At 48.2% G+C, this 27,613-nt stretch overlaps 2 protein-coding genes across 2 annotated transcripts; both read right to left on the bottom strand.

Annotated features, from left to right (window-relative positions):
* Positions 1-3,104: 3,104 nt before the first annotated feature.
* LOC148358998 (P2Y purinoceptor 14-like) lies at positions 3,105-14,441 on the bottom strand. Its single transcript, XM_088345938.1, has 5 exons — positions 13,807-14,441; positions 6,538-6,692; positions 6,208-6,461; positions 5,928-6,135; positions 3,105-3,738 (listed from the first exon to the last, which is right to left on the bottom strand). Exons 1-5 carry the CDS (start codon positions 13,904-13,906, stop codon positions 3,292-3,294), a joined length of 1,164 nt encoding a protein of 387 aa, XP_088202064.1. The 5' UTR covers positions 13,907-14,441; the 3' UTR covers positions 3,105-3,291.
* Positions 14,442-15,070: 629 nt separating this feature from the next.
* Positions 15,071-26,798, bottom strand: LOC148358997 (P2Y purinoceptor 14). Its single transcript, XM_088345936.1, has 2 exons — positions 24,409-26,798; positions 15,071-17,775 (listed from the first exon to the last, which is right to left on the bottom strand). The coding sequence occupies exons 1-2, from the start codon at positions 24,506-24,508 to the stop codon at positions 16,781-16,783; spliced, it is 1,095 nt and encodes a 364-aa protein (XP_088202062.1). The 5' UTR covers positions 24,509-26,798; the 3' UTR covers positions 15,071-16,780.
* Between the last annotated feature and the right edge of the window lie 815 nt (positions 26,799-27,613).

Here is a 27,613-nt window from a genome sequence, read left to right as displayed (position 1 = left end):
ACTTGACTTGAAAAAGAGAAGATAGATAGATAGATAGATAGATAGATAGATAAAGATATAGAATACAAAAATACCCAATATATCGTGTTGATATAGAGTATTTCAATAGTGCGATACTGTAATAAAAATAGGGTAATATGCAAATGTAGGGGATGGGGTTTCATGTGGGCTTCCACTCCCCCGGGTGGAGTTCAAGAGCCTCATGGCATGAGGAAGAAATGATCTCCTCAGTCTGTCTGTGGAACAAGGAAAGTAAAAGAGTGTGTAAAATTGAGAGAAAGAGGAAGAAAGAGAGAGAGAGAGCAAATGAGAGAGAGGGGAGGGGGGTGGCAACAGCTGCTCTCAAGAAAAGAAAGTCAGGAGAAAAAAAGAAAGAAATACGATCCAGAATGTTTCTGATGTTTAAAGATTCGCTGACACGTTTGCGGTCAACGGCGCCTTCAATCTGACTCAACCGTGATGCTAACGCAGCCGCTAACTGATACCAAAACTCAGACAGAGACGCGAACCATCCAGAAAACGGGGACGGGAAGTGCGGAGTCGGCACCTTTTCCATGGCAAAATCTCCCCAAAGACAATGGCCTCCTCGGCGGAGGTCAAAGTTCAGGGCCCGCCAAACAATGCCTTTCAAAATAAAAGGTCAAACGCACGCCGAATGTTTCTGGGAACCGTGATTTCCGGAGGAGAAATGAGACGCCGCGGCGCCCGGGCCGAGTCGCGGGGCGACCCGGACGACCCGGAAAGTGACAACACGGAGACGACGTTTTCTTTCTCTTGCTTTTTTCCAGCACCACAAAAAAAATATATCATCAGTTATCTATTTCAGACACAAAAGTTACATTTGAAATATTTGAAAGCCCCAGTGAGTCATATTTGACCACTAGATGGCAGTGTTGTCTCACTCGGACAAAAACCAGTGCCGCAGCAAGCCACAAGATGGCGACTAACATGGCAGCCACCTCAGGTCGGGATTCCACTATGTAATAGAAATTCAAATTGTTCCACCTTTTATAAAAAAATGAAGATCAGTCTGATGGTTTAGGTGGTTGGCCCGTTCGCCTCACACACGAAAGGTCCCTGGTTTGAGACCGGGTGGACACACACGTTGGCCTGGAGAGAGATGGCTGACACCGGGCTGTACTCGCCCAAGAGACACCACAGGAAGTGGTGCCCCTTCGACCCGTGCGCCTAAGGGATCCAACCAACAATTCAAATTTTTTTGTACAGCTAGAAGACACTCAATATGACACGGTGTCTCTTTAAGTTTCCAATCAAGGGGACTAAGTTAAACATGTACTTTTGGGTCTATTCAAACACTTTGAAAACAATTCACATTTCATATCTAACGGATGAAATAAATGAACAATTAAAACATTTTTACTTTAAACTGCAAACTCCAGTTTGGATAAGAAAGACAAAAAAAAAAAGAAGACATAAAAGAAGACACGAAAGGAAAAGAAAAAAATGTAAGAAGAAAAAAGAAAAGGAAAAACAGATGAAGAAAAAGGGAGGAGAAGAGAGAAAAAAGATGAAAAGATAAAACTAAAAAGGAAAAACAAAACCTAATACAAGGAAAATAAGAAAAAATAAATAGAAGGAAAGGAGGAAAAATAAAAGGGAAACAAGAAATACAAAAAAAGGGGAAAAGAAAGCAAAAAATCATTAAAAAAATATATATATAGAAAGAGGAGGAAAAAAGTAAAAAAGAAAGAGAAAATGAATCAACTTCACTTTACACGATATTTTGCCGCCATCACATGGCCGTTATCGTAACCTGCATCTCCCTTATGGTTCTGACCTTCAGTAAGCTTCTAATTTTCCCTTATCAAACATTTTTCTAAAAAGCGCCAAGGATGCCACTAGGGAGACTCGCATGTGGCTCCCGAGCAGGTCAAGCGGGTGGAGAGGTCCGTCTTTGTGGCGATAGCAAGCATTTTCCTTCGTTTGGCCAATCAGAATCCAGAACACAAATCACCATGAAAATCCGGTGAACTGCCGGTAACCAAAGGTGTCTTAACAAAACCTCACGGGTAACGTGCATCCGAACTTTGAGTTCCTTCTCGGTAAAAATCAAATGTCAGCAAAACCGAGGAAGTGGTCGGCAACTTCAAGAGAGGCCGAACCCGCCACCCCCCCTCTCACCCACTAGGGCGCTCCTAGAGAGAGAGCGGGCGGCCCCGAATTCCGAAGACCTTACCTTGACAACCGACACGACATCACCGAGAAAGCACAGCAACGCGAATGCTCCTGACCCCATCCTACCAAGGAACCGTCCAAAACATCCTCTCCGGCTGCATTGCTGTGTAGGTGGTAGCTGCACCCGCTACAACCGGAAAGCTCTACGACACATTGCGAGGACAGCAGAGAGGATAATTGGGGTATCACATCCCTCCCTACAAGACATTTACGCCATCCGCTTCACCCTCAAAACCGTCTCTATCGCCAAGGATGAAACGCACCCTGCGCAGTGTCTATTCAGACTCCAGCCCTCTGGAAGGAGATACAGATGCTTTTGCTCCTGCACTACTAGGTTCACTAACAGCTTCATCCACCTGGCAGTGAGACTACTGAACACTCTAAACACCTGCTATTGTTGTGGATTAATAAAATCGGAGCTAATCGACATAATGAGGACACATTTGTTTAGACAGGAAATTCCAGGCTTGTTTTTCCCGAGTTTAATTATTAATAACAGCACTCGCCTTGGTCTGGAACAGCTTGCAAGCCGACCGGAATTTGGCCTGGTCAGGCCGACTCCAACGATTTTCTTAGCAATTGGCATAATTTTGGAGAATCGAAAGAGGACGAAAACATTCAGAGAAAAACATTGTCAGTTCTTGGAAGCATGCACTTTGAGAAAAACAAGCGCCTCATCGGGAGAGGACGCACTAAGCAACATGTGATAATTCTGACGCGATGATTTTGCTCCGGAGGGTATAAGAAAGCTGATTGTCTCTTAGACGAATGAGAACGTTGTTTCGAACGCTGACGAATATCAATAAACAACTTCTCCCTCTCCGTCAACTTCTCTGCTCTTTGTGCATATTTCTGGGGCATATTTCACGGGCTGCTCCCAAACTAGGAGAAATGATGACTTCCGTAACTGCCAAATGCTCACTCACGCTTTTATTTAGTATTATGTAAGGTTTACTGTAGGACCGTTCTGTGCTTCTGCACTTTATTGGCGACAATGTCTGCAGACGGGAAAAATGGCAATTCCTCGTGTACCGAGTACATCCGGGGAAATCGGCAATAAAATGATCATTGACTTTTGACGTCGAGATAGAATACTCAAATCGCTTCGCTGCTGTCGAGCGTCCGTCCGGCGCCGGTCAGGTGCTCGTCGACGGCGGCGAGGCCGGGCAGTCGGGTCCGCCTCGACCGCTGTCGGAAGCTGTGGCAAAACAGGAAGTAGATCACCGGGTCCAGGCAAACATTGAGGGCCGACAGGGCCACGCTGGCGTCCTTCAGTCGCAGTAGCGCCACCCTGGCGCGGCAGCCGGAGGGCGCCAGCACGACGTACGGCAGCCGTACCAGGTGGTAGGGCACGAAGCACAGGCAGAAGACGCTCACCAGCGCCAGGATGTTGCGCCGCGATTCGGCTAGCTGGCGGGCGCCCGACGAGGACGTCCGGCGCCGACGCAACCTTGCCGCTAGCTTGCGCGACGTGCTGCCGTAGAAGAAGAGCAGCGCCGCCAGCACCAGCAGGAAAACCGCTGCCGAGAAGGCGTGGACCGCCTCGACGAGCCGGAAAAACAGGGGAAGGGACATCACTTTAAAGCAGCTATGACTTATTGACTACCTACGACAAGACAACGCACGACGAATGGACAAGCACTCAAACGACTAATTCATGTCATTTATAAAGTAGTAACCCTCGCTACTTGAATCATACTGTTGCAGTTTTCACCATCCCGGGCGCTAACGTGGAGCTACCCGGCTTCAGCACTGTTAGACAGAGACACAAAAGCCTGCGGGAAGCGGAGAGGAGGCGGACTCGCTATCTACGTGAAGACGAGGCGGTGTAACCCTGGGCGCAAAGATTTCCATCTGCTGCAGGGACGTCCAACTTTTGGCCTAGCGTGTGACGTCATCCACTCCGCTGTTGCTAAACTACAACACAGCACCCCGAGGCCATCCTGTTCATCTGTTATTAAACAACAAAGGATACTGCTGGAAGTGTGACTTTCCCTACGGGGATGAATAAAGTACCAGCTCAGTAGCCTAGATGGTAGGGCGCCCGCTTTGAGACTGGGAAGTCGCTGGTTCGCGCCTCGGCCGAGTCATACCTAAGACTTATAACATTGGTAAAATGACGGCGCCCTCTGTTGGCTGCGGCTGCATCGGCTCGCTACAACGGGTCAGGTGTATCGACATTTCGTTCTTACAAAGAATGACAATGCAAAGGAAATTATTATTATTATTATTATTATTATTATCTGTCTAAGATAGAAATTAAACTTCAATGCGACGTCCCTTACAGTTCTAAGGTCTCGGGAACCTCCTGTGTGGGTTCAAATCCAGATACCGGGCTTACTGTGCGGAGTTTGTATGTTCTCCCCGCGCTTGCGTGGGTTCCTCCGGGCACTCCGGTTTCCTCCCACATTCCAAAGACATGCATTTCAGGTGGATTGGCCGGTCCAAATTCTCCCTAAGTGTGAATGTGTCTCTGTGTGCCCTACGACTGGCTGGCAACCAGTTCAGGGTGTCCCCTGCCCACTGCCCGATGATTGCTGGGATGGGCTCCAGCACCCCCGCGACCCTACTGAGGATAACCGGTGCAGCTAATGAGATGAGATGAGATGACGTCCCTTGTTGTCACAGTCCTTCTTTGATGGCTTAGCTTGGAATTATATCGATGACTAGTTGTGAGTACCGTATTTGCAACACCGTAAGGAACACAATAAAGTCTCCGTTTTTTCTAAATTGTGGCTCTTGGGATCACTAGTAGACCGGCGTTTTCAGAGCGAAGGCTCCGGTCCGGAACATAGAAGGATTTCAATCTGAAAGATATGAGGGAGCAAGTCCATGCATGATTTTGTATACTACCAACAGAACCTTCAAATCACATCTTAGGCTAACAGGGAGCCAATGCAGGTTAGCCAAAAACTTTGTCTTCGTTAAAAGCCTGGCTGCAGCATTTTGTACCAGCTGAAGGCTCTTGATTTTTGACTTCGGGGGACCGGAGAGTAGTGCATTACGGTCATCGAGACGGGAAGTAACAAATGCGTGAATTGTAATCTCTGCATCGGACTGAGACAGCATAGGACGAATCCTTCGCTTGGAAAACGTTGGTCTACTCTTAATCCCAAGAGCCAAGAAGAAATCCCCAGGTTCGGGAGCGTTCTCTATTCGGGCCCCAGTGCTGTGGAATGCTCTTCCCCCTGAGATTGGATCTGCAACCTCAGTGGAAATGTTGAATTCTAAGCTTAAAACACACTTCTATTCTATAGCATATGAATAATCTATATTTTATGTTGATAATATGTGTATTATTTGCCCTCATGTCAGTTTTAGATCAGGGGATGGTGTCATAATTGTCTGTGGTTTGCAATAGTCTGTGGTCTGTGCAGCCTTTTGAGACTCTTTGCAATTAAGGGTCAAACAAATAAACATGACTTGACTTGAAATGCAGCACGCCCTATCGTGCGGTGCGCCCAGTGTAGCGTGAAATACAGAAGTAGAACAAGCTACGAAGACTTTTAACACGGTCACGAAAATACAATAGTGGCCCTCGCTACTTGGACATAATTCAAATGTAGAATAGTGGTTCTCTCTACTTGGACCTATCAACCGACCAATCAAATTGTAGAGTAAAGGCCCTCGCTACTTGGATCCATCAACGAGTTCAATTGTAGCGTAGCGGAACTTTCCGATTGGACGGATTGTTAAAACGAAAGTGGAAAGAAAGTAGAAACCCCGCCCACCTTGTAGAATAGCTTAAGGCTTGGGTCTTGGAGGTCGTCGCATCCGGCCCAGCCAGAAGGGGGCGGGGCCTCCGGCGCCACCAACGAGAGGACCACGTAAGCGGCGGCGACGGCGAGCAGGAACGACCACGTGACGGCCGAAACGGCGCAGGACGCCCCCGCCGACAGAAGTACGTGATTTCCCAGAGGATGCACGATTTTCAGGTACCTATGAAGGTTAGAATAGATTTCGTTCCTCTGATCCGTGACCTTCCCCGCAGAAGAATCGTGTTTGTCGTACCTGTTGGCGGCGACGTAGCCCATAAAGAGGATGCTAGCATACATGTTGAGGTAGAAGGCGGGCGCCCCGGCGGCGCAGTAGACCCGAAGTAGCGCCGGCGAAGATCCGGCGTGCCTGGCGATCCGGAAGGGAAGGCTGAGACTCAACAGGAAGTCGGCAGCCGCCAGGTTCTTCAGGTACACGTCCACGCAACGTGACGGTCCGCTCCCCGCCGCCAGCAGCTTCAATGTCAGGCCGTTCAGCACCAGGCCCGTCTGGGACAACCCCAAAGCGCTTCGGTTTTTGGATCGCAGAAAAGGTCCGTTTGACGGCGGATGGAAAGATTCTGACCAGGAAGAGCAGGCTGTAGACTGCGGTGAAAACGTAGCGGGTCCAGTCGGCAGGGGGAACGGCGCACGGCCACGTGGACCCGCTCTCGTTGAAGGACCGGTTGAAGGGCCCGCCGGTTGTCGCCGGGGTGGTGCTCATGGTGGGGTTCGGGTTCCCTGGCAAAGGAGGAACAACCTTCAGATGAGTAACTGTCAGGAAAACAAGGCAAGGACTGACTAGAGGTCAAAGGACGGAACAGGAACTGATGGATCAGACACAAGTGGACTGAGAGAACTCAGAGGTGACCGGAACGGAACGGGAAGAGAGAAACGAAGGTTCTTCATAAAAACGACACATATGATGAAAACCACATTTGGGAGAATTGAGCTGTACCTTTTCATATGTCACTGTATCTTCAATAAAAATGAGCTGCCAGGTTCAATGTCTGCAGTATTCTGGGACAGTTCAATGGAAACTCTTGTGGTTTCTGGCATCGTTTCCTCAGGAAATCTCCTGGTTTTTAGCATACTCCAATGGAAAAAATCTCTCGTTTCTGAGTTGGTCCACTCAAGAAGTACCTAGACTCCTGACATCGTCTAATAAAGAGGTGTCCAGTTTTTTATTTGCCAGAGCTCAATTGAAAATCTTCTGGTTTGGTGCTTATATAAATGGAAAGATTTCTCGTTTCTGGCTCCAGAGTCTCCAGATTTCTGCCATAGTTCAATTGAGATGTCATCTGTTTTTTAGAATAGTAGAGTCAGGAAGTTCTCCTGATTCACTCCAATCAAGAGGTGACCGGTATTTTTGCCATAGTTAAATTGAGACGTCTTCCGATTTCTGGAATGGTTCAATGGAGTATCCTAGTTTTTTGCAAAGTCCAATCAAGAAGTCTGTTTTTTTGGTCCATTATTCAATTGAGAATGTCCTGGTTTCTGGGAAGGTTAATAGAGATTCTTCTGGTTTTCGACATTGTCTGTTTGAGAGTGTCGTGATTACCTAACCGGAGTCACCTGAGGTAATCAGCTGGTGTGCTGGAACGCGATCTCTTGATTGGTGGAAGTCTACTACATAAGCTGTCAGCGTCCAGAGATGGACGTTCGAGTGTCTTCCTCATTTCCTGAGTGAACCTCCAACATTCAAGGTACCACAAGCCCATGTATATTCCAAGTCTGATTCTCGTTGCCTGACCCTTGTCTGTTAAAAGTTTTCGATCTACTCTTCCGTCCCGGCCACCGACTTACCTGCTACGTTTCGCCACGCGTTTTCACCACGGAGTTGCCATATCGTCCCAAGAGGCTTTCCACTGCCAAGGCTCGACGTCCCAAGCCTGCTCCACCGAATCTTGTCACAATAAATCCTTTAACTGACGCTATTGGATCCGAGTCCTTGTTCTGTTCCATGACAGAACACTCGAACCAAAGCATGGATCCAGCGACAGTTCGTCCCACCTCTGAGAGATGCGGAAATGCCGAACAGGAATCCGCGCTACAGCGCCTACAACACACCGAAGGCGCAATACAACAGATCGTCCACGACGTATCCACACTAGTCCGGCAAGTACGACGTCACCAAGAATTTTTTGAACAGTGCGAAGCTCCCCCGGCAACACGAGCACAAGATCCAGTTCCGCCCCTTTCTGATCAGGTCGGCAGTGTTGAACCACGAGTAGGTTCGCCAGAGAGATTCAGTGGAGAGCCCGCCCAGGTCCGCCCCTTTCTTATAAATTGCCGACTAATTTTTGATCTACAACCGCGAGCCTTTGTGAACGAAAAGGCGAAGGTGGCTTTTGTGATAAATCATCTGACTGGCAGAGCCCGCCTTTGGGGAACGGCAGAATACGAACGGGGGGCGACAGCATGCACTTCTTTTAATTTGCTAAGCCAGGAGATGATTAAAGTTTTTGATTCTGGAGCCTCATCAGTCGATGCTGCTCGTTCAATCTTGAACATTCGCCAGGGGAGACGCTCCATTGCCGACTATGCCATTGACTTTCGCACACTAGCAGCCCAGAGTCACTGGAACGAAGAGGCGCTGGTCGACGCCTACCTCCATAGCTTGTCCGGTTATATCAAAGACGAATTGGTTTCCCACGCTCCTCCGGTAACTCTTGACAATGCTATCGAACTGACCGCCCGGATCGACCGTAGGGTTCAGGCAAGACGCAGAGAGAGAGAAGATCCCAGCCAACCCATCACCCGGCTAAGTCAAGACATTAGTAAGATACCGAACCCCCCAACCAATTCTACCGCACCTCATGAGATGATGGAGGTGGACCGCACCTTTCTCTCCGTCGAAGAACGCCAGCGAAGGCGTACTGAACGGCTATGTTATTACTGCGGCGGCCAGGGACATAGGGTGGTCAATTGCCCGTTAAAAGCCAACGCTCGTCGGATATAGGGGACATCCGATTGAGCTCAGCTTTAGTATCGTCCCCCAAGACTGATAGACCTGTTCTCCGGGCAAATCTCATTATTTCCGGTACATCTCAACCCTTCCATGCCCTCATCGATTCTGGTGCTGAAACAAATATCCTGGATTTGTCACTCGCACACAAGATGGGGATACCTGTTGAAACCCTTCCTAACCCGGTATCAGCTCGGGCTTTGGATGGCCGCCTATTAGGCACCGTATCTCAAATAACGGAACCCATTGAACTACAGTTGTCTGGAAATCACAGAGAGAAGATCCGATTTCACTTACTCCACTCCCCTAACCAACCCCTTGTCCTGGGTCATCCTTGGTTGGTGCAACACAACCCCCATTTCGACTGGCGCACTGGGTCGATACTTGAATGGGGCATGGACTGTCACCAAACCTGTCTGCAAGCCGCTCCTTACCCAAATCATCCTGTTTCCACGAGGGCTCCACCCAATCTGTCCAAGGTCCCAGCCTGTTACCACCACCTACAGGAGGTCTTCAGTAAAGCTAAGGCCTCTTCCTTGCCCCCTCATAGGCCTTATGACTGCGCAATTGATCTCCTGCCGGGGTCTGCTCCTCCTCGGGGCCGCCTCTACTCCTTGTCCGTTCCCGAGAGGAAGGCCATGGAGGAATACATTTCCGATGCCTTGGCGGCTGGTATCATTCGACCCTCCTCTTCTCCTGCTGGGGCGGGGTTCTTTTTTGTGGGAAAAAAGGACGGGTCACTCCGGCCCTGTATAGATTATCGGGGCCTTAATGAAATCACGGTTAAAAATCGCTATCCCTTGCCGCTGCTTGCCTCTGCTTTTGAGCTTCTACAGGGGGCCACGGTCTTCACTAAACTTGATCTGCGCAACGCCTACCACTTAGTCCGAATCCGGGAGGGTGATGAGTGGAAGACGGCATTCAACACACCCAACGGTCACTACGAGTATCTGGTAATGCCGTTCGGATTAACCAATGCTCCAGCTGTTTTCCAATCTTTGGTAAATGACATTTTACGAGATGTGCTTAATCGTTTTGTTTTTGTGTATCTGGACGATATCTTGATTTTCTCAAAGTCCCTCGATGAACACCGAAAACATGTCCAGCTGGTTCTCCGTCGTCTCCTAGAGAACTCTTTATTTGTTAAGGCAGAGAAGTGCGAGTTTCACGCCAAGACAGTCTCGTTCCTGGGCTACATCGTGGCGGAGGGGACCCTTCAGATGGATCCTGCCAAGGTATCAGCAGTCACCTCTTGGCCTGTCCCTGAGTCTCGGAAGAAGCTCCAACAATTCCTTGGTTTTGCCAATTTCTACCGGAGGTTCATCAGGAACTACAGTTCGGTGGCAGCTCCCCTCACGCTTCTTACCAGTCCTAGAGAGCCATTTCGGTGGTCTTCCGAGGCTAATGCAGCTTTCAACCGTCTAAAAACCCATTTCTCTACGGCCCCCATACTCCAGGTACCGGACCCTGCACGCCAACTGGTAGTGGAGGTGGACGCCTCAGATGTGGGAGTGGGTGCTGTCCTGTCCCAGCGGTCGGACAAGGACCAGAAGATGCACCCGTGCGCCTTCTTTTCCCGGCGGTTGTCCCCGGCCGAACGCAACTACGACGTGGGGGATCGTGAGTTGTTGGCCGTCAAGCTAGCCCTGGAGGAATGGCGGCATTGGTTGGAGGGGGTAACGGTGCCGTTCATAGTTTGGACTGACCACAAGAACTTAGAATATATTAGATCGGCCAAGCGGCTCAAGCCTCGCCAGTCACGTTGGGCCCTGTTTTTCACCCGCTTTAACTTCACTCTGTCCTACAGACCCGGATCTCGAAATGTGAAACCCGACGCGCTCTCCCGACAATTCCAGAATTCCAATGACACACCTCAGGGTCCCGCAACGGTCCTTCCAGCTTCCTGTATGGTGGCAGCAGTCTCCTGGGATATCGAGTCCCGAGTCAGAGAGGCGATACCCGATCAGGCGGGCCCCAGCTCCTGTCCCGAGGGTCGACTATTCGTCTCCGAACCCTTACGGTCCGAGGTCCTCCAATGGGGGCACAATTCTCACTTTTCTTGCCATCCGGGGTCGGCTCGGACTCACAGTTTCTTGTCCCGACGCTTCTGGTGGCCTACCATGGCCAAGGACGTTAGGGAATATGTCTCCGCCTGTCAAGTGTGCGCCCAGAACAAAACATCCCACCAACGTCCGGCCGGTCTGTTACATCCACTTCCGGTTCCCCGCCGCCCATGGTCCCACATCTCCTTGGACTTTGTGACGGGGTTGCCAGTATCCGAGGGGATGACGACTGTACTAACTATCGTGGACCGATTCAGTAAGATGGTCCATTTCGTGGCACTACCGAAGCTCCCCTCCGCCAAGGAAACTGCAATGATAGTCCAGCAGCATGTGTTCCGCCTCCATGGCATCCCTCTGGACATTGTTTCTGACCGTGGTCCCCAGTTCTCATCCGCGTTTTGGAAGGAGTTTTGTCGTCTGTTGGGTGCCTCTGTCAGCCTCTCATCAGGGTTCCACCCTCAATCCAATGGGCAGTCTGAACGAGTGAACCAAGATTTGGAAACGGCACTTCGCTGCATGGTCTCTAGCGAACCGTTGTCCTGGGCTCGGCAATTGGCATGGGTGGAATATGCTCACAATTCCTTGGTTAGCTCATCCACTGGAATGTCCCCCTTCCAGTGTGTGTATGGGTACCAACCCCCTATGTTCCCTAGTCAAGAAGAGGAAGTAAACTGCCCGTCAGCTACGGCGAATGCACGTCGCTGTCGGCGAACTTGGGCTCGTGCTCGGGCCACACTCCTTCGGGCTAGCAAGACTCATGCCGTTGGAGCTAATCGACGGAGGAGTCCTGCTCCGAAGTACCAGGTGGGCCAGAAGGTGTGGCTAGCATCAGCTGATCTTCCACTGAAGGTTGAGTCGAGGAAACTGGCTCCTCGGTATCTTGGCCCATTTCCTATAGTAAAAATTATCAACTCCTCAGCAGTCCGTCTCCGTCTACCAAGATCTATGAGAGTGCACCCCACGTTTCATGTTTCCCGAATCAAGCCCGTCAGCCAGAGTCCGTTGGCACCCATTCCACCTCCTCCCCCAGCTCCACGCTCCTTGGACGGGGAGCCTATCTATACAGTGCGCCGCCTGCTCCGCTCCCGACGCAGGGGTCGGGGCTTCCAGTACTTGGTCGATTGGGAGGGATATGGTCCGGAGGAGAGATCATGGATTCCCAGCAGGCAGATCCTGGACCGATCTCTTGTGGCAGAATTCCATCAACTGCATCCTGACCAACCAGCACCACGCCGTGGTCGTCGTCGGAGGTCCGACGCTGCTGCTCTTCCACCGGCAGACCCACCCGCTACCACCCCTTCAGATGCGGACGAAGGGGCCTCTATCCACTCGGAAGAATTCTGAGGGTTCATCGGACGACCTCTGGGCCCTCGATTTTTGGATTATTGGTGATGTATTTTGGGTTTTGGGGAATTATTTGTAACTGGCCTGTGATTTTTTTTCCCTTGGATTACCGGTGTTGCCATGTGACGTGTTTGGATTTATTTTTATTTTTCCCTGGGGGACTTCTGGAGCCGTCCCTTGAGGGGGGGGTTCTGTCGTGATTACCTAACCGGAGTCACCTGAGGTAATCAGCTGGTGTGCTGGAACGCGATCTCTTGATTGGTGGAAGTCTACTACATAAGCTGTCAGCGTCCAGAGATGGACGTTCGAGTGTCTTCCTCATTTCCTGAGTGAACCTCCAACATTCAAGGTACCACAAGCCCATGTATATTCCAAGTCTGATTCTCGTTGCCTGACCCTTGTCTGTTAAAAGTTTTCGATCTACTCTTCCGTCCCGGCCACCGACTTACCTGCTACGTTTCGCCACGCGTTTTCACCACGGAGTTGCCATATCGTCCCAAGAGGCTTTCCACTGCCAAGGCTCGACGTCCCAAGCCTGCTCCACCGAATCTTGTCACAATAAATCCTTTAACTGACGCTATTGGATCCGAGTCCTTGTTCTGTTCCATGACAGAGAGGCTCCCAGATTTTTTGCCATAAATCAATTGAAAAGTTATCTGGTTCCTGGATTGGTCCACTCAAAAAGTACCTAGGCTCCTGACATAGTCTAATAAAGAGGTGTCCGTTTTTTGTTCCATTGTTCAATTGAGAATGTCCTGGTTTCTGGGAAGGTTAATAGATTCTTCTGGTTTTCGACATTGTCTGTTTGAGAGGCTCCCAGATATTTTGCCATAATTCAATTGAAAAGTTTTGTGGTTTCTGGATTGGTTTAGTCAAGAAGTCTCCTGGTTCCTGAAATAGTCCAATTGAGAGGTCTCAATTTTTTTGGGGGGAGCAAAGTTCAATGGAAAAATCTTCTGTTCCTGGCATGGTCCTATTGGTAAGTCACCCGTCTTTTTGCTCTATTTCAATGGAAAGGTCTCCTGGGTTCTAGCATATTTCCATGGAAAATCTTCAGGTTTCTGGCAAAGATCATTTGAGAAGTCTCAATTGTTTGTATATTTTGATAGAGAAGTCCTCTACTATCTGACAAAGTTTAATGGACACGTTGAGTGTTTTTTGGCAAAGTCCAAACAAGAAGTCTATTTTTGTGCCATTGTTTAACAGAGAATTTTCACTTTCTGTGCCATAGTTTAGTATAAAATCTTCTGGTTTCTGACTTAGTCCAATGGAGAACTTTCTTGGTTTTTGCTGTCAACTCATGTCTAAATCTCTCCAGTTTCGGTCCAAATTCACTGCAGTTCCTGGTTGCTCTTGTGAGCTTTGAGAGATTCAAACAATGTAATATTTCCAGCAGGACTTTGAACAATAGCAACTGAGAAAAACAGGTCAGAAGAACATAAAAAAGCAGATGAAACTGGGCTGAAGTTGACCTACTTACCTGCAGCTTTTTCGGCTGAATGGTGGCCACTTCCTCTTGCGTCGGCACCAGACCTGTTTTGCGGTGGTGACGGCTTCATTTGCATGACGCGCACAGACATACACGAGGACGCAGGTTTCCATGCCGACAAGGACACTTTCCCTTCATGCCCGTCCACAAGTCCCTGCTACAAAACATCCAGAGATGAAGAGTTGCAGGACGTCTTCAACAAACATGGGACAGATCGATGGACGAGGACCAGTCCATTGTAGGTCGGGACAACACACAGGCCACTCGCACACCCATTTTCTGAAAATGTGGAAGTGCTTTTACGTTTTATGACGAAAGTGAGGCTAAAAAGCGCGCTCGGATGATTTTGGTAGCGCTCGCTCGGGCCACCAAAGCGGGAAGTAAGAAGAAGATCCGCACGAGACGGCGCAAATGGAGGAACCGAGATGAAAGCGAAGACCGAGGACGGTGGACCTGCTCGAAAAAAGGAATTTACTGACTTATCAAGAGCACCGAGTGGACGCCTTTACATTCACTGCCCCTTTAAGACCTTGGAGGAGTTGATGGGTGTGGCATGCACACTTGAAGCTCATCAAGACTCCCGCCCTATTGAATGAATGAATGAAAACTTTATTCGAACATGAAAAAAAACAAAATAAGTCAACAACAAAATAATGTTACATATGTTCGAAAAGGGGTTGTAGAAGCAAATGCTTATATTTCTTACTCCTTCATCTTCCCTATGAAATACATCAATGATATAACAACAATAGTAGTAATATTAATAACAGTTATGATAAAACAATAACACAAAGTTAACCATAGTTGTAGACACTTTATTACAAATCTCTCGTATCCCTCATACTCCATTTTCTTCATCTTTGTATTCCGCCACGAATGTTTTTTTGTATTTAAATTTGAACAAGTGAATAGTTGGACGCCGTTTGATCTGGTCTTGTAAATTGTTCCAAAGTTTGACTCCGCACACACACACACACATACTTTTCCTGGTGGTTCTCACCTTTGGGATTAGGAATTTCCCTCTTGCCAAATGAATCCTTTATGGATATTTTCTGGCACTATGTTTTTGTTGACCTTAAATAGCAGTTGTGCAGTGAAGAATTTGACTAAATCATCACATTTTAATCATTTGGACTGCAGGAATTCAATAGGAGTATGAACTCGATATCCTCCCCTGTGTATGGATCTATTGTGATCTGGATAGCCATTTTAGTCATTTGAATCTCAAATTGGAAATCAAATGCTTCCGCTACAGAGTAATAGAATACCATTAAAGTGGATTTTGTGCCCTGCTGTGAATGAGACGCTAACGCACAGGAATTTGACGACACTGCCCTCCTCCGGCGAGGTTGCAAAACTGCAGCATTTTTCACGTCTAGAATCCGATGCACAGAAAAAAACTAATTGGGGGAGCGAACCATGTTTGACAAAACACACAAATACCTTTTTTTTGTGCTTAACATTTTTGTTTGTGCTTTCTAATTCAAACAAGAGCGCCACCTTCAGGTCCCCCATTTTCTTTTTAACGTGATTTATTTTCTTTTATCGATTTATTTTTTCTTTATTTCTCTCTTTTTATTTCTCACACACAATTTAACAGAGGGTTGGGTCACCCATCATTTAGCAACACGAACCAGAAAATATATACAATTGACATTCCCATAAATAACAGAAAAATAAAAACAACAAATGTTAATAAAAGAAATAAAATAAAAGGTGAGGTGTTTAGACATCAACTCAAAATGGTGTGATAAGCTTCCATCTTTTCTCGAATTGATCATAATGTACATTTGCTTTCATTTGTCTCTCCATTGTTTTATGTCTCTGTATTTCTGCAACACTTTCTGTTCTCTTGAAAATTTGGAGCGTTTAAGCGTTTCATGCCAATTTTGTTTGTCATGACGCAATGTTCAATTGAAAAGAAAAAAATGACTGTTAATGCGTCGATGACTCGCTCGATGGTTCCCTGTCGCTTACAGGTTCCCTTTTCCACTTCTGCTAGCACATATCGTTTTTTCCCTTGTGTACGGTGATGCATGGCAAAAGCTGACCGGAGATAAAACAAGGCCTAGTTGAATCAGGTTTATTGGGTTGGAAGGAGATTTTATTTATAGTCAGAATGATGTAAGATTATAGGCACCATCGTGTCTTGGGAAAATGGCACATTCCCTGAATTTCTCGGGAAATTAAATGGCTCTCTTCGGTCACTCACATTTTGGGTTCTCTACATGTTCCTCTTGTAGGAGACACAAGACGCAAAGTTCTGTTTATTTCTGGATTAATTTGATAGTGAAATCCTCTCGTTTGAGAAGTCTTCGAGTGATGTCAACTGGTTTCTGGCATAGTCCAGTTCAGCAGTAGTTTGTTTTTTGCCATGTTTCTAAGTAGAATCAGTTTTTTGGCATAGTTTAGAAGTATTTTGGTTTTCTGGCAATGTCTAAAGGAGAAGTTTTATGATTTCTGCCATAGTTTGATCGAGAACCCGTCCATTTTTTCGGTCCACTTTTAAATGATGAATCTTCTGGTTTTTGACTTTGTCCAAAGGAGAAGTATTTCAAATTTTAGCATAGTTCAGTCAAGAGGTTTTCTGGTCGTGTTATATAATAGAGTCTCCTGGTTTCTGGCATAGTCCAGTGAGAGATGTCACCTGTTTTCTGGCCATAGTTGAATGGAGATTCTTTTGTTTCTTGGCATGGTCCAGTCGAGAGATCACTTGGTTTTTTGATATAGTTTCATGGAAAATTCTTGTTTTTTGCGCAGTCCAATCAAGAACTTTGCCATAGTTCAGAGGAGAAGTCTCCTGGTTTCTAGCATAGTCCAATCGAGAAGTCACTTGTTTGCCATCGTTAAATGGAGAAGTTCCAGGTCTCAGGCTCTATGAAGTCCACGTTTTGAGTGGACTTGCTTCTCCCTCAATGTCTCAAGTTTACTAGAGTAGTTCTTCACCAGGAGTTCCTTGTACCCCCTAAATGTTGCTGAGACTGGGGGCGCCAGTAAGCGAGGCAGCGCGGTCCCCTCCCGAGATCTTCCTTATTAAAGCCTGCCTGAACTTCTGGCACATGAGGAAGTAGATGACGGGATCCAGGCAGACGTTGAGGGCCGAGAGGAAGAGCGTGGCCTCCTTGGCCCGAAGGAGGACGAGTCTGGAAGCCGGACTGAAGGGGGACGTCGGCATCTGGCTGAGGGTGTAGGGCACCCGGCAGACGTGGTAGGGCACGAAGCAGACGAAGAAGACCAAGAGGATGCAGAAGATGCTGCGGTTGGACTTGCGCCTCACACGGTTGCTGTCGCGACCGACGCGGCGGTACGAGCGATAAACGCGGCAGAAGATGGCGGAGTAACAGAACCCGAGAACCAGCCAAGTCAGCCAAAAGAGACCCACGCTGAAGAAGGTGGATGCCCGGTGCCACTGGACCCCCAAGGGGCTCTTCAGTCTCACGCAGGGGCCCGAGATTTCGCCGGGAGCCGGCCGGCCGGTGAGGATGGCGTTGGGTAGCACGCAAAGCGCCAGGAGGGTCCAGGTCAGCAGCGCCAGGACCCGAGCACCGCACACCTTCTGCAGGAACCCGCCAGAACCGGGACCCCGCACCACCTTCAGGTAGCGTTCCAGACCGATGAGGCCCATGAAGAGGATGCCGACGTACATGGAGGAGTAGAAAAGCACGGAGGTGTAGCGGCAGACCAGGGCGTGGAGGCCCCGACCGCCGGCCCCCAACTGCTCCGCCGCCCGGAAGGGGAAGGTGGCGAGCATCAGGAGGTCCGCCACCGCCATGTTCTTCAGGTAGACCACCAGGGCCGAGTCGCTGGGAATCCCGAAGAAGATCCAGGCGGCGACGCCGTTGAGGGGTGCGCCCACCACGCAGAGGAGAAGGTAGAGCCAGGGGAGGACCTGACCTGTCGGGGCCAAGCCGGCGTCCGATTGGTTGACGGGAGAAAGACTGGCGTTGAGAAGATCCATGCCTGGAGAACAACAAGACAGCTGCGTCAAATCGAACATCGTCGGGATCTGACGTTCCCGTGTTTCTCGACTGGCGGGTCACGACCCTAAGGGGGTCGGCGACCCGTTTTCGGCGGAAAAATATCGCTAAGGAAAGAAAAAGACGACACTTCTTAAAAGTCTCAAAAGTCCTAAAGCACAAATGCAAACTGCCGGCTCAACACTCAGAGAAGCGCAAGAGAAAAACGAGCTGCAGGTTGAAATATGTCCACTTGATTTTGCCAAAGCCAGGCGCCTCTCACAAACACTGTACTTGTATTTCTCTCTCTCTCTCTTTCACTCTCTCTCTCATCCTCCCCTTTTCTCTCACCTTCTATCTCTCTCTTTCACTCGCTCTGTCTCTCTTTTTCTTTCTTTGTTCCTCTTCTCCTCTTTCTTCATCTGTGTCTTTTTACCTTGTTTGGCTCTCCCTTCCTTTTTTTCCTTTTCTCTGTCTTTTCTCTCTCTCTCTTGCATCAACTTCCTCTTTCTCCCCTTCTCTCTTTCTCTCTCTGTTTGGATTTTTTTTTCTCTCTCTTTCTTTCCCCCTCTCTCACTATTTCTGTTTTTATCTCTTTTATTTAACATTCTCTGTCTCTCTTTCTCGCTTTCTCTCTTTCTTTGTTCCACCCTCTCTCATGTTCTCTCCCTCTCTTTCTCTTATTTCTTTCTCTCTTTTTCTTTTTCCTCAATCTACTACTCTTTCTTTCTCCTCTTTCTTTTGTTGTTTCTTTTTTCTTTATTTTTTTCGGTCTGTCTTTTTTTCTTTCTTTTTTCCGTCCCTCTCTCCTTTTCATTCTTCCTACCTCATTAGTCCAGCCCCTGAGAGAATGTTTGTTTTATTTTGTGGCCCCCGAGTTAAAATTGTCAAGGAACGGACCAGGAGGCAGGAAGTGTGAACTCATTTGCGTGTACAATCCGTCACTTTAATTTAGAAAACAAAAGTTGTCCAACACGCAGGGACCAAAGACAAAACAAAAACAGGCTTACAGGCAGTAACTCAGAACAAACGGGCATGAACAGGTTTTTCCCCGAGTCAAACAAAACAACGGTATGGCAACGGGCAGTCCCAAAACGAGCCCTTAAGAATCCCACACGCAATTAAGTCAATCTGTGTCAGCCGGTGTCAAGGGGCGGGACCGGCTGGGTGTCATGGTGACCATGCAGGACATGACAAAAATGAGTTTGAAGGCAGGTACAAAATCATGCTTATTTGAAAACATGATCAGGTCCTGGAACTGGGTGCTCCGTGATGTTCCCTCGTGATAACCAGTTCAGTATCACAGCTGCTACCCACCGGGGCTGCAACAACTCATCGATGAAATCGATCAAAATCGACGATTAAAAGCGTGGGCGACTTACTAGAACAGTGATTTTAAACCAGTGTGCCTCATCACACTAGTGTGCCGTGAGAAATGATCCAATGTGACTTTTTAAAATGTTATAAAACATTTATGAATCATTTTCTGCAAATATGAAGTCAGTGTCAAGTGTCTGTGCTATAAAAACTTGGGGTATTATAAATGATAGTGTTCAGTGTCATTTTATAACATCTTCGGTGAGTGATGTGCCGCAAAATTTTTCCGATGTCAAAAACATGCCATGGCTCAAAAAAAGGTTGAAAAACACTGCTATGGACCGCACAATCTGTGGAAGCTGTCAAGTCCAGCATGGTCGCCCTGGGCAACAGCTGAAGCAGATCGCCTAATTTGTGCGTTTGCTTCTCAAGGGGGGTTTGGGGTTTTGTGGGGGCTGGCTCATTGCATTTTCTGTCTGCATCTCCCGTTCTGTTTTGCTCTGTCCTGTTTTGTTTTAGTCGGAAGAAACCTGTGTTTGCACGTTTTTAGTTAAAGCCTGTTTGTTCTGTCTTGTCCCTGAGTTTTGGACGACTTTTATTTTACTAAATAAAAGTTTTGATCGTCAACGCAATTGAGTTCTCCCTTCCTGCCTCTGTTCTGGTCCGGTCCCCTCGTGACAGAAGCACGTGATTTACGAGGCACAAAGTACCTTAAGTCGATGGAAATACGAGTGCACACCCTTTCCCAGAGTTGTAGTACCACTTTGGACCAACGGAGGAGCCCTTGAGACAGATTTTTAGCTTACATTCATTTGAAGTCTTTTTTAAATGGAACATTGGAAACAAAATGAGCATGTAAGTTTAGCCGTTTGATCATGAAACAAAGTTGACCATTTTCAAGAGAACAAAATGTGTTCAAGAGGTGTGGAGACCGATGAGGTGCAGGTGGGCACTCTCCAGCCACTCCCCCCCCCCCAGTTCCTGACATGTCTGCTTTACTTTTTAAAACTCCCTGGAGTTTGTTTTTTCGACCCCGCCCAAGGTCCTTGAGGATGACCTTGTCTTCTGTTGGTGCGGAAGTCCAAAGCAGGTGTCCCCCTTTTCTCCCAAAACAAGCAAACTCAAATCCCCGTTTCACCCTTGGAGTGTTTGATGGGCGGCCAAGGGACGCTTCCTCCTTCGCAGGTGGACAAACCGGAGCGGCCGAGGATGGACCTCACTCGCTTTTGCTATAATTAGAACGCTCTTTATTGTCCTTGATATCCACCTTGCGTGCAGGGAGATTAGACACGGCACTCCGGAGAAAAGGATGAAATGGGAAAATAAGAAAAAAATAATCCCAACATAGTGCTTGGATAAACTGGCCCAAGTTATCGTATTCATTTAGCAGCAGCAATAAAAAAACAGGAATATTTACAAAGTATAATATATATATATATATATATGTAGTTGTTGTCGGTTATGAAAAGTATTTTGTATTTGAGGCACGACAGCCGGCCGCCTCACTCCCACTTGAAATAGTTGGAGTGAGCGGCCTCACTGCAAACTTCCCAGAAGCATTTTTCTTTTTTTGCTTTCGCTTTCGGAGATGACCCCGTAAGGACAACGGTTTGAGCGGGGAAAAAAAACAAAAAGATTTTGTTTTGGCGAAACATTTTTGTTTACGAATGATTGGAAGTCGCCCGAAAACTGGACTTCGAAATGTTTTGGAAATGTAAATGAAACCGTAAGCCCTTTGCGCTCATCGATAACAAAACGGGTTTTATTTCTGACTGGAACAAAAAAGCGTTAAAATGATCCGTGTTTTTTAGTCAATTCTTGCAAAATTCATGCATTTGTTACCTCCCGTCTCGATGACTGTAATGCCCTACTCTCCGGTCTCCCGAAGTCCAAAATCAAGAGCCAAAATGCTGGAGCCAGGCTTTTAACGAAGACAAGAAAGTTTGATCACATGACCCCGATTTTAGCTAACTTGCATCGGCTCCCTGTTAGCTTAAGATGTGATTTGAAAGTTCTGTTGGTAGTAGCACAAACGACAATGGCAACCGCCTCCTCCTCCTCTGCCACCAAAACAACCTTTGTGTTGCTGACACCTGGTTTCCCCGGAAATGCATCCATCACTGGACGTGGTACAGCCCAGATGGCAGAACCAGGAAGGGATTGGACCACATCCTGATATCACGACGCTGGAAGTCGTTTGTAACCAACTGCCGGGTGTTCAGAGGAGCACAGCTTGGCAACACAGACCATCGTCTGCTGGTGGCCCAGCTCAAGCTAAAGCTCCGAGCCAACCAGCACAAGACTCTGCCTCGCCCCGACTCCTCCCGACTCAGCGACCCCAACATCGCCAGAGACTTCAGTTGCTCCATCCGCCGCTCTCTTGATACCCTGGCTCCTGACAAGCTGACAGACTGGGCGGCCTTCAAGGAAAGTGTCCTCCAGTCTGCTCACAATGTCCTCGGACGCCCGCGATCCTCCCCGAGAAAGCCCTGGATATCAGAGAGGACACTAAACATCATAGACCAGCGGCGTGAGGCCCGACTCCGAGGCGACCTCACAGAGTATCGGAGACTGAATCGCCTGCGCAATGTGGCCATTGCTGAAGATAGGGAGAGGTTTTGGCAGGCAGAAGCCCAACAGCTTGAGTCCGCGGCCAACAACAACAACATGAGCCGCGTATTCAGTCTACTACGCCAAGCCCGTAGCGGCCCACACATAAAGACAGCCCTGGTAAAGGACTCAGACGGCAACCTCATCATGACAGAAGCCAACTGCCTCGAGCGCTGGAAGGAGCACTTTAGCCTCCTCTTGCAGCACAGCACCATCCCGGCTGATCCCACCCTCCTACGGGCTGCGAGCACAGCACCTCCTAACGACACCTGCTGCACAGACCCCGTAACACCCGAGGAAGTGAGAGCTGCTCTGAAGAAGCTGAACACCAAGAAAGCCCCCGGCATCTGTGCCATTACCGGCGAGATGCTCAAGGCCAGCGGTGATGGCATGGTGGAGTGGCTAACCCGCCTATTCAACCAGGTGTGGGAATCGGAGCAGCTGCCCACCGACTGGACCAGAGGAGTCATCTTGCCCTTCTGGAAATGCAAGGGCGACAGGCTTGTCTGTGGAAACCACAGAGGCATAACCTTACTCTCCATCCCGGGCAAGGTCTTTACCAGGATCTTGCTCAGCCGTGCCCTTCCAGCAATCAGAAGCTGCCGCCGTCCCCAGCAGGCTGGCTTTATGCCCAACCGCTCCACAACGGACCACATCTCTGCCGTCCGTTTGCTGATAGAAAAGACCCGTGAATTCCGTAAAGATCGCCATCTATATATCGGATTCATTGATCTGAAGGCCGCCTTTGACACCGTCTGCCACTCTTCACTGTGGAACATCCTCCAAGCTCTCAGAGCACCACCCAAGATCATAGCCCTGTTCAAGCTGCTCTACAGCAACACAGAGAGCTGTGTCCGTATCAACGGCATTGACTCCGACTGGTTTGCTATCTCCAGCGGCGTTCGCCAAGGCTGTGTGGCTGCTCCCGACCTTTTTAATTGCATCATCGACCATCTGATGTTCAGGGTTAGTGAGCGCATCCCCGGAGTGTCTTTCGGCAACTACCACCTGACTGACCTGGAGTATGCTGACGACACCATCATTCTCAGCACTTCCTACAGCCAGCTGAGAGACGCTCTGGGCATTTACAGCGAAGAGGCAGCGCGGCTTGGCCTGCAAGTGAGTTGGACGAAAACCAAGTTCATGTATGTCGGTGATGGACCAGATCCACCTCCCATCCAAATTGGTAGCGACATCGTAGAGCCTGTCAAGAGCTTTGTATATCTGGGGTCCATGGTGACAGACAATGGGGACCTAAAACCAGAGATTCTCCGCAGAAGAGCCCTGGCAGCATCTGCTCTGCAGTCTCTCTGGAAACCACTCTGGCGGCACCAGACCATCGCACGCAAGACGAAGCTCCGCATTTACAACCTCGCCGTACTCCCTATCCTGCTTTATGGCTCAGAAACATGGCCCCTGAACGACACCCTGGCCACAAGAATCGATGGTTTTGATAGCAGGGCTCTCAGAACCATCGAGAACATCAGGTGGCCCCAGCGAGTCTCCAATAAAGAGCTCAGAGCCCGCACGTGCCAGCCCCAAGCATCTTCCTTGGTCGCACAACGCCGCACCCGCTGGTTTGGCCATGTCCTTCGTCTACCACCAGACCATCCGACACGAGCCATTCTCCAGTTTGACCCAAAGGCCGCAGGCTGGAGACGACCACGAGGGAAACCCCGCACTCGATGGCTCGACGTCGTTGCGGGCGACCTCCAACAACACGGAGTTGCCGTAGAGGATGCAGAACAGCTGGCACAAGACCGCCAGCATTGGAAAAACCTGGTTCATCTGGTCGGCTCAACGCACAGGGACGGGACCCCCCGACCTTCGCTGGAGCAATAAGTAAGTAAGTAAGTAAGTTGGTAGTATACCAAATCGTGCATGGACTTGCTCCCTCATATCTTTCAGATTGAATTTCCCCCTATGTTCCGGTCCAGAGCCTTTGCTCTGAAAACGCCGGTCTACTCGTGATCCCAAGAGCCAAGAAGAAATCGGGAGGATCGAGAGTGTTCTCCATTTGGGTCCCAGTAACCTGCCCTCTGAGATCGGATCTGCAACCTCAGTGGAATTTTTTAAATCTAAGCTTAAACACACTTCTACTCTATAGCCTATGAATAACCTATATTTCACGTTGACGATATCTGTGTATTATTTGCCCTCATGTAGGTTTTAGATCAGGGGATTGCGTCATAATGTTCTGTAGTTTGCAATAATCTTTGATCTGTGCAGCCCTTGGAGACTCTTTGTGATTAAGGGCCAAACAAATCAACATGACCTGACTTCTCAAAGTTTCTTCATTTTCCTCATATTGTTGAGGTTTTTGAGTTTTCCTTGCCCTCATGTCGGTTTTAGATCAGGGGATGGTGTCATAATAGCCTGTAGTTTGCATTAATCTTTGGTCTGTGCAGCCTTTTGAGATCTTTTGTGATTAAGGATGTCACAAATAGCTTAACTTGACTTGAAAACTTTTTAAAATGCGGCTACAATTTATCTTTACGATATGGTCATAACACCAAGTTATTCTTTTTTGTGATGGTCAGAAACCACAAATCAACTTTTGGGTCTCCTGTAAGTTGCATGGTGACACCGATTTCAAGTTTTGGTGCAGAAAGAATAGAAAATGATCATTAGATAAGCTAAACTCATGAAGAAGTGGGAAATGTAGAAAAATCCAAGCATTTTGTGAGTCGGGTTCAAGTGGTCTACTCACCGCCGATGAGAAGAAAGTCACGGTCCTCGGAATGAGGTCTCCTCTTCTTCCTATTCGTCTTCTTCTCCTCCTGGACCTCCCACGCTGTTCCGTGTGTCATTTTTGGTTCTCTCTCTCTTTTTTCCCTCCAAACAAACGAAGCGACGTCACGCTGCTCTCCCGCATTCGGTCATTTCCGTAGGCAGGGCGAGAACACCTTTTTCAAGCCCTTTTCAAGGACTTTCACAGCCGATTTTCCAATTTCTCCAGGACCGTTCAAAGAAAAATCCGGTGTCATGATTACGGATGTGACGCACCTGTGCCCGCTCCTTTGGCGCCAACGGCCTCGGACTCTGATTGGCTCTCCGACCCTATTTAAACCCACTCCTGTCTATCTGTCCCCTGTTGTCAGTCCGTCTGCGAACCTCAGTTTACTCTAGGCAAGCCTTTTTAGACCCTGACTCCCACCTGTTTTTGCTCCCATCTGTTCCCCAGCTTCAACCCGTTTTTGATCCTGACCACGTCTTCTCTCCTCTCCTGGCTTTCGACTCGTTTCCGACCCTGACCACGTTTTTGCTCTCCTGTCCTGGTTTTTCCCGTTCCCCATACCGCCATCGCTCGCCACGGAAGTCCCACTTCCGCGTTCAGAGCGACCTGCTTCAGCAATCACCGGATCTAGGGCGCAATTCTTTCCTTTCTTCTAATAGAACTGAGAGAAAAGTAAGTGGGTCCTGTTTCCGTTCTAGTCTCGACATCCGGTGCGAATCATGTGTTTTGCAAAGCCACTCGTATATATTCCATTTACCGCTTGGATTTTTAATCTTGAGTGTGGATTTATCAAGGCGTATGATTTTTAGATCGGGACCGAATGGCAAATAGACAAATCTCTGTCCTATAATGTCAGAAATTGTAGCTTACATTTTCAGTTGCAGGAAGTTATCTCTATTCTAATTTACGACCGGGAAACACTATTGTCTATTTTTTGCACGGTCTAAAATGGATAAGTAAACTTTGCACTAATAGAAATTTGACAGCGCCCTCTTGAGGTGAATCATGCCCCTGTCCTGATGACACTTCTGGGGACAATGCTGTACAAACTAAGGGCAGCTGCTGTTAAAGCCAGCAGAGAATGTCATGATTACTGATGTGACTCAGTTGTGCCCACTCATTTGGCGCCAACTGCCGCAGGTTCTGATTGGCTCTCTGTCAGTATTTGGATCCAGTCCTGTCTGTCCCCTTTTGTCAGTCTGTCTGCGAACCTCAGTGAACACCAGGCAAGCCTTTTTTTTTTACCCTGACTCCCACCCATTTATTGCTCCAGTCTGTCTCCGGGTTCAACCCGTTTTGATCCTGACCAGGTCTGCTCTCCCGTCCCGGCTTACGAACTCTTTTTGTCCCAGACGTCTACTCTCCTGTTCTGGCTTACGACTCACTTCCAACCCCGACCACGCCTTGCTCTCCCAGTCTCAGCAACCGACCCGTTTTATCCGTCCCTGACACCGCCATCGCCTGCTACGGATGATCCACTTCTGCGTTCGGAGCACCATCCAAGAGCGACTTGCTTCCTGCGTCCAGCGAACACCGGATCTTGGGCACAGACCTTTCCCTTTCCTCCGATGAAACTTGTGAGAAACGTAACGCAATTGGGTCCTGTTTCCGTTTTGGTCCTGACAGAGAGCAGCGTTGGGGTCATTTTTAAGCAGACACTTTTAGACAGGAGGACAAAGTCGACAAGACCTCTAGCATCCCCCTACGCCCATTTGTGCCCAACACGGGAATTGATAGAATGACATGTTTGACTCACCTGGAAAATGCTTCAAGTATCTGCAAAATATCAAAAACCTTTTTTTTACCTTAGAAAAACTTTCCTGAAGGGGCAAGACCTGTAGCACCACCTTGTGTCAATATGTGCCTACCATTGGAACGGATAGAATGTCGTGTAAGCCTAATCTGGAAAATGCTCAGTCTCCAAAGTATCTAAAAAGGGCCAAGAGCTTTAGCACCACCCTATGCCAATTTGTGCCTACCATTGGAACGGATAGAATGTCGTATTAGGCTAATCTGGAAAATGCTAAAAGTCTACCACATTATCTAAAAAAATGGGCAAGAGCTCTAGCACCACCCAATGTCAATTTGTGCCCACCATTGGAATGGATGGAATATCATATAAGGCTAATCTGGAAAATGCTAAAAGTTTACCACATTATCTAAAAAATGGGCAAGAGCTCTAGCACCACCCTATGTCAATTTGTGCCCACCGTTGGAACAGATTGAGTGTCGTGTAAATGCTGTTAACTTGGATGCTAGCTTTAATCTGCCGGCGGCGGAGATGAGAAGAAGCCCTCCAAGCGATCTGGAGAAGGTCAGGAAAAGGGATGCTAACAGGAAGTGTGGCGTCTCTCCTGAAACAACATCTGCACACGCCGTTAGCATAAACATCAACATCTCCAACCGGGCGAACGCCTTTGTGAGCGTTGCTTCCGTGGGCGTCGTTTCGGGAGAGATTCACGACCTCGCAAATAAAAGGACGAGCGCCAACGCCGGTAGGTCAAAAATAACAAACCTTTCCAGAACGTAGAATCATTTTTATTTGACAAAAGTTTGAAAGGATGGATAAAAGAATCCCTTTTTGTTCACACCCGTCCAAAGGATCGTTTATTTTTGCTTTTTGAAAGCAGGGGTCACCGGGGTGGTCCTTCCGAGGATGCATAGTGCTTCTGAAATGGCATACCGGCGAGGGGACATTGTGATTTTCTAGGGAATGTCGCACCGGCGCGAGAAACCGCAGAGACGATCGCTGTCTTTTAAAACGGGATCAATTCTTGCAAAATGATTTTCAAATAAGACTAGAATAAACGCAGATCCCTTAGGTCAAACTCATTTGAAGTCGGGGGCCACACCATAGAACAAACATTTTGTCGGGGGCCGGACGAGTAGATTCAAGAGAAAGAAAAAGAGATAAAGAAATAAGAGAAAGAGGGAGGGACAAGGAGAGAGGGCGGGACAAAGAGAGAGAGGGAGAGAAACAAAAGAGATAAAAAGAAGTCGTGAGACAGGGGGAAAGAAAGGGAGAGGAAAAAAGAAATCCAAAGAGAAACAGGAGAGAAAAGAGAAAAGAAAGTGCAAAGGGTAGGAAGAGAGAAAGAGAAAAGGAAAAAAAGGAAGTTAGAGCAAAAGAAGTTAAAAAGACACACAGAGAGAAAGAGACAAAGAGCAACAAAGGAAG

The sequence above is a fragment of the Urocampus carinirostris genome, chromosome 10, assembly GCF_059441175.1.
Source record: "Urocampus carinirostris isolate Australia breed hairy pipefish chromosome 10, RoL_Ucar_1.0, whole genome shotgun sequence".
In the NCBI taxonomy this organism is placed as follows: Eukaryota; Metazoa; Chordata; class Actinopteri; order Syngnathiformes; family Syngnathidae; genus Urocampus; species Urocampus carinirostris.
This window is presented reverse-complemented; position numbering and strand designations above follow the sequence as displayed.

Coding starts and splice junctions, on each gene's coding strand:
- LOC148358998 (XM_088345938.1), bottom strand. CDS start 13,906: ATGTCTGTGCGCGTCATGCAAATGAAGCCGTCACCACCGCAAAACAGG. Junction 6,693..13,806: donor TTCAGCCGAAAAAGCTGCAG/GTAAGTAGGTCA, acceptor CTCCTTTGCCAG/GGAACCCGAACCCCACCATG. Junction 6,462..6,537: donor TCTACAGCCTGCTCTTCCTG/GTCAGAATCTTT, acceptor GGGTTGTCCCAG/ACGGGCCTGGTGCTGAACGG.
- LOC148358997 (XM_088345936.1), bottom strand. CDS start 24,508: ATGACACACGGAACAGCGTGGGAGGTCCAGGAGGAGAAGAAGACGAAT. Junction 17,776..24,408: donor TGACTTTCTTCTCATCGGCG/GTGAGTAGACCA, acceptor GTTGTTCTCCAG/GCATGGATCTTCTCAACGCC.